Source organism: Grampus griseus (assembly GCF_964374135.1).
Source record: "Grampus griseus genome assembly, chromosome: 9".
NCBI classification, from domain to species: domain Eukaryota; kingdom Metazoa; phylum Chordata; class Mammalia; order Artiodactyla; family Delphinidae; genus Grampus; species Grampus griseus.
In genome coordinates this window covers 6,577,337-6,589,806 of record NC_139003.1, presented here as the reverse complement: position 1 = coordinate 6,589,806, position 12,470 = coordinate 6,577,337, and the positions used below count along the sequence as shown (strand labels likewise).

Below are 12,470 nucleotides of genomic sequence, written 5' to 3'. Positions count from 1 at the left end.
AAAGCCAGTCACGTAGGACAAATACTGTCTGATTCCAGTCACAGGAAGTATCTAAATCATAGACACAGAAAGTAGACGGTGGTTACCAGGGGCTGGGGAGGGGGGAGCAGTATTGGCATCTAATGGGGCCAGAGCTCCAGGCTGTGGGATGGAATAGTTCTGGAACTCTCTCGGCACGATGTCGAGAAGGCACCTGAAGCTGCTGAGCTGTACCTTTAAAGATGGCTAAGATGGTCAATGTTACATGTGTGGTTGTTTTATTTTTTAGCACAATAAAATAAAATAAGGTCTTTTTCTGTGTTTCACTTCCTTCTCTAGAAGGAATCTTTGAACGCTTACGGCTCACAATAGGGTTTCGTTTTATGAACTCTTGGAAAGCATCAACGTTCTAGCATTTCAAATGTTTGTCTAGCTCCGGGAAAGAACACTTTCTCCTGGGAAGCAGCGTTTGTCCGAGGCCCCGAGTTTATCCGGAGGGGGCGTTCGGGGAGAGCCCTCTGGAAGGCAGGAGAGGAGCTGTTACAGGAAGCTGTACGGGCTGCTGCAGGGCAGACGGAGGGCGAGGAGTTGGTGGGAGAAGGTAAACTATGTCTTTCGGTTTTCACCCCAATCTCCGGAAAGGGCAGGGCTGAGCGGTGAAGGCTGGGACCTGCTGGGGCAGAAACACCTGCTCCGGGCTCCGGGCCCTCCCCCCACCCCCAGCTCTCGCAAAGCCTTGAAAGGCCCCCGATTGTTTTCCGCACGGCCGCCTGTGTCGGCACAGCGATCCTTCTCGAGGGACACGTCCGAAGCTCGGCTGGGGCTCAGCCCGGGTCCCCTCAGCCCCAGCGGAGCCTCCGCCCTCCACCTCCCACCAGCCTTTGACCGCGCCGGGTAGATGGGCGCGGTCCCTTCCTGGCTCAGACGGCCGTGACCCAGACGTTCTCGCCCTGTGATCCGGCATCACTTCTGAACTTCCCCTCCGACTGCATTGGACACGTATTTCTAAAAACCTCTTCCTCCTCAGAAACACTGTGTCAGGAAGATCCTGACCCTGCGAAGCTGGTCCAGACCCTGCTTTCCTCTCCCCGCGCCGCTGCTCCATCCTCTGAGGGCATAGAGTAGCCGCTTCACCCAGCCGAGCGCTGCAGAGACGGAGGCACGCGGAACCTGGAGGTTCTGAGACTGTGACAGCTCAGGGGACAGGACCGAGGTACGTGTGTGCGTGGTGGCGGTTTCTGTGCTGGACACGTGAACATGAGGATGGGAAAGGCGGCCGACGCAGGGAGGGGAGACAGCCACCTGGAAGGCTTGATTTCAGGGGCTCTGGGGTGTTCTTCCCGCCCCTTCGCAGGTCTCCCCAGCCTGGGGGGGGAACACAGAGGTCACCCCCCTCCCCGGGGAGTCGTGTCTGTGCGCAGCCTTCCTAGGAAGAGGCGGGTCTGGGAGGGGGTTGCTCGCCCCACCCAGGGCTGAGATGAAGGCCTGGAAGAAAAAGGGGGGTAGGTCCGCTCCTCCGGCATCCCCTGACTTCACGACTGTGACACAAAGCAAACTCCCCCCCCTCACCCCGGGGAAGTCAGCAGGAGCTGCCTGCCTCCTTGAGCAGAAGCGGGCAGGGAAGCTGGCCGTTTGGACACTGATTTTCCACATTCACTCTCGCGATATTTCCCAACCCTTGCACCATCAGGATTCCATTAACTGATCATTGAAAGTGGTCAGTGTTTGCCAAAAACACTCTTTCTGATTTTATCTAAATTTAAGCCTCCTGGGCTTTCACCCATGAACTCTCTTCCTTCCTCCTGCCGGGCTGGGACTGAGTTCTCTCCAGGCCGGGCTCCGGAAGCTTCTCTGACCACCTTTTTCTGTGCACCTGAACTGCCCCTGACGTGGGACGAATCCCTACATCACTGGAAGCTTTGCTTGGGTGCCTGAAGCCTCGTCCCCCTTGGGCTCTATCCTGGGAAGAAGGTGGAGGCTGCCTTAGAGTCTCACAAGAGTTCTGGAGAAAGCTTTCTTTCTTTCATTTTTTGAAGTTTTAAAAAAATTCTTGAATTTTATTTTATTTTTTTATACAGCAGGTTCTTATTAGTTACCTATTTTATACGTATTAGTGTATATATGTCAATCCCAATCTCCCAATTCATCCCACCACCACACCCTTCCCCGCTTTGTGTCCATACATTCGTTCTCTACATCTGTGTCTCTATTTCTGCCCTGCAAACCGGTTCATCTGTACCATTTTTCTAGATTCCACATATATGCGTTAATATACGATATTTGTTTTTCTCTTTCTGACTTACTTCACTCTGGATGACAGTCTCTAGGTCCATCCACATCTCTACAAATGACCCAATTTCATTCTTTTTATGGCTGAGTAATATTCCATTGTATATATGTACCACATCTTGTTTATCCATTCGTCTGTCGATGGGCATTTAGGTTGCATCCATGACCTGGCTATTGAAAATAGTGCTTCAATGAACATTGGGGTGCATGTCTTTTTGAATTATGGTCTTCTCTGTGTATATGCCCAGTAGTGGGATTGCTGTGTCATATGGTAATTCTTTTTTTTTTTTTTTTTTTGCGGTACTTGGGCCTCTCACTGCTGTGGCCTTTCCCGTTGTGGAGCACAGGCTCCGGACGTGCAGTCTCAGCGGCCATGGCTCACGGGCCCAGCCGCTCCGCGGCACGTGGGATCTTCCCGGACCGGGGCACGAACCCGTGTCCCCTGCATCAGCAGGCGGACTCTCAACCACTGTGCCACAAGGGAAGCCCAGAAGGTACTTTCTTGTTGTTCCTCTATCCACTCTGTTTGTGAGTTGAACGTTGTTGTGTTGCTTTTTGTCCCAACAGAACCAGTGGAAACCTGTGTCAGGAGAGAGAGCCAGAGCCAGACTGCTCCATGTCGGAACTGAGGCTTCTTCTTTTAGGGAAACATGGCGCAGGGAAAAGTGCCACAGGAAACACCATTCTGGGCAAAGCTGTGTTCAAGTCCAGGTTCAGTGAGCAGATGGTGACTAAAACGTGCCAGAGAGAGAGTGGGGCCACGCAGGGGAGGGAGGTTGTGGTCATCGACACCCCTGACCTTTTCTCCTCAATAGCTTGTGCCAATGACAAGGGAGGCTACATTGAACGCTGCCTGGAGCTCTCAGCTCCCAGCCTCGACGCCTTGCTTCTGGTAATTCCCATCGGCCATTATAAGGAGGAGGACAGAGAAACAATCAAGGGCATCCAGAAGGTGTTTGGAGCTAAAGCCAGGAAGCACGTCATTATAGTCTTTACTTGGAAGGATGATTTGATGGATGGCTTGCTGGAAGATTACATTGAAAGTGACGAGTCTGTTAGGGACTTGGTTCAAAACTGTGGCGGCCGATACTGCGCTTTCAACAACAAGGCAAGTGAGAATGAGCGGGACGCCCAGGTGAAGGACCTCCTCTGCAAGGTCCAGTGTTTGGTGGATGAGAACCAAGGACCATACTGGGTGAACTTCAGAAATGAAGACAGTGGATTCCAGGTGAGGATTCTTGTGAAGGTCTCCAAGGGTCTCTGTTGTTAGAGCTAGCGGGATAAAAGCACAAATAAATGAAATGTTGCAGAGGCTCTGTTTAAAGGGATATTTATCTGTAAACTGGAAAGATGAGGCTACTTTGAGTATTATACTTTATTGGCAAATTAATGGATATATTTAAGAGCTTATCTGACTTTACCCCTCATAGTATCGGACACACAAATGACTCATTAGACCCTCTCTTCCCTTGGCTTCAGTAAAACTATCCCCTTCTTGTTTCTTCGTCCTCACTTGCTACTCCAGAGAGTGCTGAGTCCTCCTCTAATGACCCGACAGCTGGCATCTTCAGGGCTTGTTCTCGCCCTTCCTCCCTTCTCTATACTTGTGTCCTCAGGTGATTCCACATTTTTACAGCTTTGAGCTTCATCTGTTGCGAACAGTTTCCAAATTAGTAACTCCAGTCCAGGTCTTTCCTCTTGAGTTCTGACTCCTTTGTCCATCCAATTGCTATCTGACATCGCTCTCTTAAAGAATCTCAGGGTTAACACGTCCAGACTTTTGTTTTTCCCTCTTGAATCTCTGAGACTTCAATTTTCCTCTCAGCTCTGTCAATGGCTGTCCTGCCCATCATGCTGTTCAAACCTAAGCCCAGATGTCAGTTTTGATACCACGGCCAGCTTGCATCTGACTTCCAGGAGATCATCGTCTTGTGTGATTAAGGCACCTGGAATCCGCCTGCTTCTCTCTGTCTCCACTACCACCATCTGGTCCAGGGCAACCTCTTTTCTTGCCGGTACTATTTTACACATATTTGCATAACAATTTCCCCCTCACTTATTCTTGTGCCTTACCCTCCCCACCCCCATCCATGTCACACACGATAGCCAGATTGATATTTTAGTTGATTTTAAAACTTCTGATTTCATGCCAATTTAAATGTTGGGAGTGAGGCTTCCCCAGGCAGGTGAAGGGGATGTTAATTATGTGTTTAGCTCTTCATCCTTCATTGTCTCCAGTTGCCCATGTGGATGGGGAACGTTCCAAATTTTACTGGATCTCACGTTTGAAGAAGCTTCATCTCTATACTGGGGGTGCAGTAAGGGAAGAAGACATTGGAGATACATGGGGAGCTTGATTTCCAATCTCCTCCCTTCCCCTGTCCCTCAAATGCACCGCACGTCCATCACTTGACTAGTTTCTTCTTCCAGGGAGTCCAGAAGCTTTTCTTAAGCGTCTGGATTTTCTCCAGGAATAGCAGGAACTCTGGGAGACACTGGAAAGAATTACTGTTACTATTGGCGGCTGCGGAGAAGTAAAGTTAGAAAGCGCTTCAGGAACAATGCCTGGGTTAGATGGCATTTGTGGGGCTCCTCCTCTGAGAACAAAACCCACCTTCTTACTCCTGGGAAATCCGTTGCAGCAGCAGCGGGGTCTCAAGGTCAGCTTCATCATGGACAGGACTACACGTGCCAGCAGCGACCATGACCATGACCATGACCATGACGTTCATTTGACCACATCCTAATCATCGAATTACTCTGAATTATATACTCGTGTCTCCGTTCCTTTACTTTGTGAAGAGCTGAGATTTTAGGTCTGTGTGCATCATATTCCTCTTTATTTTCTTTCTAGGATTGTGTGAATGAAGCTACGTCTCAGAGGGAGGACCGTCCACATGGTAAGATAATTCTTAAAAAAATGTTAAGCTCATATCTGTATTCGTTTGAATGCATCATACATCAAAATGAAGTGGAAAAATTATCTAGATAAGTCAGAACAAAAATGCACCCTGGAGCCCTGGCTCAGGTCGGTGCCCACAGTCTGTCTCCCAGGGAACTGCTAACACTTGTGAGTAGGTGCGGCACCCGTGCGGGTGTCCCCGGCCTTCCCTGAAATGTTACAGAGCTGGGTTTGTCTCTTGCAGCTTCTTTCCTGACTCAGCCTCTTCTCCCCAGCCTGGGACCCAGCACTACCCAATTTTGGACTCCTACCGGGAGGCAGAAATCACTTCTTCATGGATAACACTAAACAGAATAACACCTGCAGAGTTCAGTGATGGAGCTCAGTATCTGTGTGACGACTGCCGTTAATGGTTCCTCGTGCACACTGCACACGTCAATACACGTAGATCTACCTTGTTCTGTTCGGTGGACGTAATGTGGTCCATGGTATGCGCATACGTGACAGATTCACCCATCTCTTTGTTGTTGGACTTTCGGGTTATTTCTGGGCCAGCTCTGTGCAAGAACTGAATATTTCGTAGTGAATAAGGTAGATGAGATCTCTGTCCTTGTAGGACTTCCCAAAATAATAATTAAAATTTTAATGATAATTATTGCAACTGACATTATATGCTGGGATATATATATATATATAGAATATAAATTATTCAATCCTAGTAGCATATAATATATAATCCCCATAACCTCACAATATAGCCCTTAATAACAATCCTATAAAGATGGTGTTATTTTCGGTTTACAGTTGAGTAAATTTAGCCAGAAACACGTGAACTTAGACAGCAGCAGGGAGTTAAAATTCTGTGGATGCCCGTCAGCCAAGACCCCCAGGAATATTCCTGTTACTGAACAAAACTGGGTGGAATGACTTGTGGCAGTGAGGGACTATAGCACATCATGGGGACCAAGGAGCATCTCAGAATGAGGGTGTTGGCGAAGACTTTTTATAGGATGTGGGCTTGTGTGAAGTGATTTGGGGGGAAGTAGAAACCGTCCCAAGGCAGCATAACACGGACATGGTGTCACTAGCATTTCAGCTGCTTTCTTTAAATGCTGTGTTCTTTCCCCTTCCCAGACTTGGGGCTCAGACGCTGAGTATCATCCGCTCTGATAGCGCCCTGGGTGATACAGACTCGGTGACTATCCTCGTAACTGTGGGCTCTGCCATGTGCCCAGTGGGTCTGGTATTGACTTGGGATCATGGGAGAAGTGGTGGGGACAGTGTACATGTGGAGAGACAGTTTTGTGCTGCAGGTTATTACAGTAATTTACTGAGGTATAATTTACATTGAGTGAGATGCACAAATCTTACGTACTCAAGGGTTGTTTACGTATCTACACATATGTGACGTCATCTAGATAAAGATAGGGGGCATTTCCATCACCTTAGAAGTTCTTACTGTCCCTCTCCAAAGGGAACCGCTCTCCAGGCTGCTATCAACATGGATTAATTTTGTGTGTTCTTCAACCTCAGATAATGACATCATTGTAGCATGTGGTTTTGTGTCTGGGTCCTTTCACTTAGCATGTTTTGGCGATCCATCCAGGCTGCATGTCAGTACATCACTTTTTTGTTAACTTGCCGAGTTGTATTCTATTTTATGAACATACCCCTGAGATGCATTTTTTTATTTAAGTTTTAAAAAATTGAATTATTATTTTTTTATTTGGATTGGCCGCCCTTCACGGCATGTGGGACTCCCGGTTCCCTGACCAGGGATCGAACCCGTGCCCCCCTGCAGCGGAAGCACAGAGTCCCAACCACTGGACCACCGGGGAAGCCCCCCACTACGATGCATTTTAAACTCATTCTCCCCAGTTCTGCCTTAGCCCATGAGCTTCACACCCCAGTAGTTAACTTCTGCAGCAAAATAAGAGAGAGCCTGACGCTCATGACCAGTGAAGGCCAAGTCCAACATTTTCATGTTCCTGGGAAATCTGCAGCCCTTTGCGCCTCTCTTTGCGCCTTTGCGCCTCTCTTAAGTTGTTCATGGCCCTTTTCATGGCCTTCACTTTGATGGGTAGCTTCTGACTGGGTCTAGAGTTCTACTGGTTCAGAGGACCACTGCCATTCTCTATAAAATCTGACAAGAGATTTCTAAAATCTCAAAAGAGATGTATGAGAAATCCTAAAACCCATCCACATCTCTGTATTCAAGTGTAAGAAGAGACTCTGAATCTGTCCTTTTGTCCCAGGGCCAGGGGCGGAGCATCACCGGGCTACAGGATGTGAGCCGAACCACGAGCTGTCAGCACTGAAGGTCCTGCTCGTGGGGAAGCGTGGTGTGGGAAAAAGCACAGCCGGAAACAGCCTTCTGGGGAGGCGGGTCTTTGAGACCCAATACAGCGAAAAGCCAGTAACCCAGAGGTGTAAGTCCGAGAGCAGAACCTGGAGAGGGAGGAAAGTTTTGATCATTGACACTCCAGACCTCTCATGTGCAAAGGATGTTGAACAAGACCTTTTGAACAACACCTTCCCAGGTCCCCATGCCTTCCTGCTGGTGACCCCACTGGGCTCTTTCAATGAGAGAGATCTCATGGTGCTGAGTACCATCCGCAGAATTTTTGGAGATAAAGTCACTCAGTACATGATTGTTCTCCTCACCAGGAAGGAAGATCTAGGGAATCAGGATCTAGATACGTTCTTAAAAATCAGAGCTAAAAGTCTCTACGAGCTCATCGAGGAATGTAAAAACCGGCGCAGCATCTTCAACTATAGCGCAACGGGAGAACAGGAACAGTGCCAGGTGGACGAGCTCCTGCAAAACATTGTGAGCGTGGTGCAGCAGCATGGGGGCAAGCCGTGCACCTTCAGGGGGAAAGGTAAACGCTGTCTAGAAAACCTTTTCTGCATACTTAAAAATAGATATAAATGTGCAGGAACTTTGTTTTCTGAAGGGCATCGCGGAGGTCCAAAGGACAGGTCTCTTCTGTTAGCCGACTCTTTCTCCTTTCTGTCTCAAATTTTACTAAATGTATGTACCTGTGCGTGCACTGTCCTGACCTGGTCTATAATCTTCTCCTGACTTTTCTCCCATCTCTTCAACTGGGTGGCGAGCATCTTGAGGGAAGGAGTTGGCCTTTTCCGGTCTCTTGTCTTCCCCACAGCGTATCTGTTGCCCGGGGCTTAGCGCTCAGTGGTGGTGCTGAGACAGTCCTGGTTCCTTGGTTTTACCCTTCCCTTCTTCCTCCCCTTCCCCCACCCCCCGCCTCTTCCTTTCCTCCCTGCCCTCCGCCTTTCTTGACCTCTTTGTTTACTCTCTTGGTCCTTTACTCTTCCCTCTGTTGGAGAAGGGGGGCTGTTTTGACCGGACAAGGACAGGGAGCCTGAATCCTCATGATGGTCATGCCCCACATGGCACTAGGTGGGCTTTATTAGTCCAGCCACACTGCCTTACCTACTGCTTAAGCAGAAGCCCCCTTGTAGTCCACTCAGTGCTACAAATTCTATTGACCTGAGCTGAGATTCTTCCCATTCTACTCATCCCGTTCTCTTCTGCTTCAAAGATCCTCACCTGGGAAGAACATCAGACCAAAAGGGGCGTATCTGTTTGTTGTGCCCTTTCACATTCTTAATGGGGAGCCGGGTGCTGGGCAGCCTCCTAAAAGCACAGACATGTGGGAAAGTCGGGAGGGGCTGTGTGGAGGAAGCACGATTTGAAACAGGCTTTGGAGAATGGGTAGAGTTTGCATGGCTGAGTACAGCGCTCCAGAGAGTACACTAGCAACTGGAAGCAAGGAGGCAGAACTGAGCGTCTACTTGTGAGAGGACAAAGGGGCGTGGTCTTGATGGAGATGAGGGCTCACACCTCTGGATGTGGGATGGGGAGTTTAGACCAGATTGCAGAGGGGGTGAGAACCACACTGTCCGAGGGCATGGAAGAGGGACTTAATCTATTTTTAAATCCTGTATGTTTAACTATGAGATTGTGGGTTCAGGATAAGCAATTGAGTAATTTCTCCCAGAAGGAAGAACGTGGGATGGGCTTTCCTCTCTCTTCGTTTTGAGGCAGGTATCAGTAACTTGGTAAAAACTCACAATCGAGAACTGTGAGACCTGAACGGAAGAGAGAGATCACAGTACAAGTGCAAAGTCATGAGGAAAACCCCAGTAATACAAATTGCAAGATCTTTCTGCATCTATCATCTCATTTATAGGGGAATTTTTTTTTTTTTTTTTTTTTTTTTTTTTTTTTTTTTTTTTTTTGCGGTACGCGGGCCTCTCACCGTTGTGGCCTCTCCCGTTGCGGAGCACAGGCTCCGGACGCGCAGGCTCAGCGGCCATGGCTCACGGGCCCAGCCGCTCCGTGGCACGTGGGATCCTCCCGGACCGGGGCACGAACCCGCGTCCCCTGCATCGGCAGGCGGACTCTCAACCACTGCGCCACCAGGGAAGCCCCAGACTGTGTAATTGTGACAGGCTGTGCCAGTGCTTGGGGGTGGAACTTTCTGAGCGTCCTCTGCTGTAATTAACGGCAGTAGTCTTGAGATGAAAGTTGTAGCCAGATCAGCCCATGGTCACGAATCTTTCCTGCTTTCTCTTCTGCAGAGTACCTGCGCATTATCCTCGTGGGGAGGAGCGGAACTGGGAAGAGTGCCAGTGGGAACACCATCCTCGGGAGGCCGGAGTTCCTATCTCAGCTGGGAGCACAGCTGGTCACCAAGACATGCCAGAGCGGCTGGAGGGTGTGGGATGGGCAGGATGTTGTGGTTGTGGACACTCCCCTGCCCTGCCTGGTGTCTGGAGCTGAAGGGGATCCATCCCAGGTCGATGAGGAGGTCAAACGCTGTTTGTCCTACTATAAAGAAGGGAGTACGGTTCTGGTCCTGGTATTACAGCTAGGACGGATCACGCGAGAGGACAAAAAGGCAGTGGCGGAATTAAAGACCATCTTTGGAGAGGAAGTTATGAAATACACGATTGTGCTGTTTACCCGGAAGGAAGACTTAGATACTGGGAAGCTTGAAGATTATGTCAAAAACACAAATAACAGCTATCTTAGGGACATAATTGAAAAATGTAAGGGGAGATATTGTGCTTTTAATAACAGAGAAACTGGCCAAGCCAGGGAAGAGCAGGCAAGAGAGCTTTTGTCAGAGGTTACTAACCTGATAAAGTGCCGTGGAGAGCATGAATATCGCCATCCATGGGGGAATGTAGGCAAAACAATGAAAAATTTTCAGCCCCTAAAATTACTGAATAATTTAAAAAGTACGTTACTATAAACTTACTAAATAACTTAAAGGGTAAGTTAGTGTAGGAAGCCCCACATTACTAACTAATTTAAAAGGTAAGTTGCTATAGCAAGCTGAAATGCCTGAGGTCTCTTTAAGTTAGAGATACCCTCAGGCTACAAGCATGGCGGGGGGGGGGGGGGGGGCATGGTAGGACTGGTGGGATGGGAAGAGCGTCCATGACTTTGAGGGCTTGAGAGGTGAATGCATATCACACTGTGGTGCTTCAGCTCTTTGTAGGTAAATAAATTATCAGGCTGGGGCTGGTAGTAGGGGATAATAAAGGAGAAAGAAAAAATAAGGTGGGGAAATCTGAGCAAGGGCTTCAGAGATTAATTAGGCTGATATTAAGGATCAGAATCAAGTCACAAGAATCACTTCATCTGTGTAGACAGATCAGAGTCAGGACAGACACTGGGACTGAGGCCAAGGCCAGCCTGGGGTCAGAATACAGAGAGTCACACAAGAACCAGAGGATTCAGATACATGAAGGTAAGACAATGTCCAGTCAACTCCTGGGTGTGGCAGAATGGAGAAGCTGGACTCCTGTGGGCCTCTCTGATGCCCAGCACTGCTTGCCAGGTGCCCTGAGCTCTCCATCCCCACTGCGGGAGCACTCAGGGCCTTCCTTTCTTCACATGATGGCTACTCCTTACTTCTTTCCCCAGTCCAAGCTGGAATGGAAAGTGGGACCTAGTCTACCTTCCTTTGCTGTCCCTGAGGAAATGAACAGGAGTCTGTGAAGTATCAAAAGATTTTATTGCCAATCATTCACAGTGAAATAGACTAGAACAAAAATTAGAAGCATGGTAAAATTGCCAAGATTAGACGATCTTGCAAAAATTTAAAATTCTAAGTAAAATTCTAGATTTCCTCTAGAAAAAGTTATTGAGAACTCCTTTATACTTCTTTCTCTCTTTCCCTTTCTTTTTCCCTCTCTCCCCCACCCTCCTTGTCCCTGAGGCTTAGGAATTAGGTTAAAACTCAAAGAGGGGCTTCCCTGGTGGTGCAGTGGTTGGGAGTCTGCCTGCCGATGCAGGGGACACGGGTTCGTGCCCCAGCCCGGGAGGATCCCACATGCCGCAGGGCGGCTGGGCCCGTGAGCCATGGCCGCTGGGCCTGCATGTCTGGAGCCTGTGCTCCGCAACGGGAGAGGCCGCAACAGTGAGAGGCCCGCGTACCGCTAAAAAAAAAAACCAAAAAATCCCAAAAAACTCCAAGAGGTCAAATAATAATGGCTTAAACACATTAGGGGTTTATAGTGTCTTACATTAAGAAGTCCAGGAGTAGGCAGTCTGAGACCAGTGTGGCATCAACGTTCCAGCTTCCTTCTGCCTTTCTGCCCCCACCCATCGGCATGCAGCCTCCATACTTAAGGTTGCTTCTTACGGTTCCAAGATGGTGGTGTCCTACTCACGGCTAAGCAGGTTATATTGAGAGCTGCCTGGTGTGGGTGACATATGAGAACTATGGAGTCTTCTCCCAGTTAGATGTAAGGTCAGATGTTTTCAATATTAACCGCTTTACACATGCTTTGAGGACATGATCTATGTCATCATCTGCTTTTTAAAAATTTCAAAGTATCAGGTTACCTCAAGATTAACCCATTTATAAGAGCATGGACTGTCACCATTAATACTTTTGTACTCTGCATAACCCTTAATATGACAAATTCTGGTAAGTGTGTATAAATATATTCAGTTGAGTGAAATAATAAAGATGAATTATATTATGAATTCACCTCCTCCTTCTGATTTCTATTTTTCTGACTTGGGGAAGCGCATGCTTCCATGGAGAGGAAATGAAAATGTTTAAATCCCTTGACTCTGGTGAAGTTTTTGCATCTTTGATGCCTGAAGACCTTTAAACTGGGTGACAGTCACTTCACTAGGCCTCTGCCAGTTCAGGAATCTTCTACTCTGAGCATGTCATTACAGCAAGGACAAACAGATGTAACCAGTGTTAGAGCCAGGTACCTGGGAAGAATGAAGTCTAGAAGACATTCT

General features: G+C 48.3%; 1 protein-coding gene across 1 annotated transcript; it reads left to right on the top strand.

The window, feature by feature from the left end:
- Positions 1–523: 523 nt before the first annotated feature.
- On the top strand, positions 524–12,192 carry GIMAP8 (GTPase, IMAP family member 8). The gene is made up of 6 exons (XM_082661469.1): positions 524–580; positions 1,007–1,192; positions 2,836–3,496; positions 5,123–5,168; positions 7,426–8,052; positions 9,779–12,192. The coding sequence occupies exons 3-6, from the start codon at positions 2,885–2,887 to the stop codon at positions 10,453–10,455; spliced, it is 1,962 nt and encodes a 653-aa protein (XP_082517595.1). The 5' UTR covers positions 524–580; positions 1,007–1,192; positions 2,836–2,884; the 3' UTR covers positions 10,456–12,192.
- The last annotated feature ends 278 nt before the right edge of the window (positions 12,193–12,470 follow it).

Excerpts from the sequence above, each read along its gene's own strand:
- GIMAP8 (XM_082661469.1), top strand. The coding sequence starts at position 2,885 with ATGTCGGAACTGAGGCTTCTTCTTTTAGGGAAACATGGCGCAGGGAAA. Across the intron at positions 3,497-5,122 it reads ATGAAGACAGTGGATTCCAG|GATTGTGTGAATGAAGCTAC; the intron begins GTGAGGATTCTT and ends TTTTCTTTCTAG. Across the intron at positions 8,053-9,778 it reads GTGCACCTTCAGGGGGAAAG|AGTACCTGCGCATTATCCTC; the intron begins GTAAACGCTGTC and ends TCTCTTCTGCAG.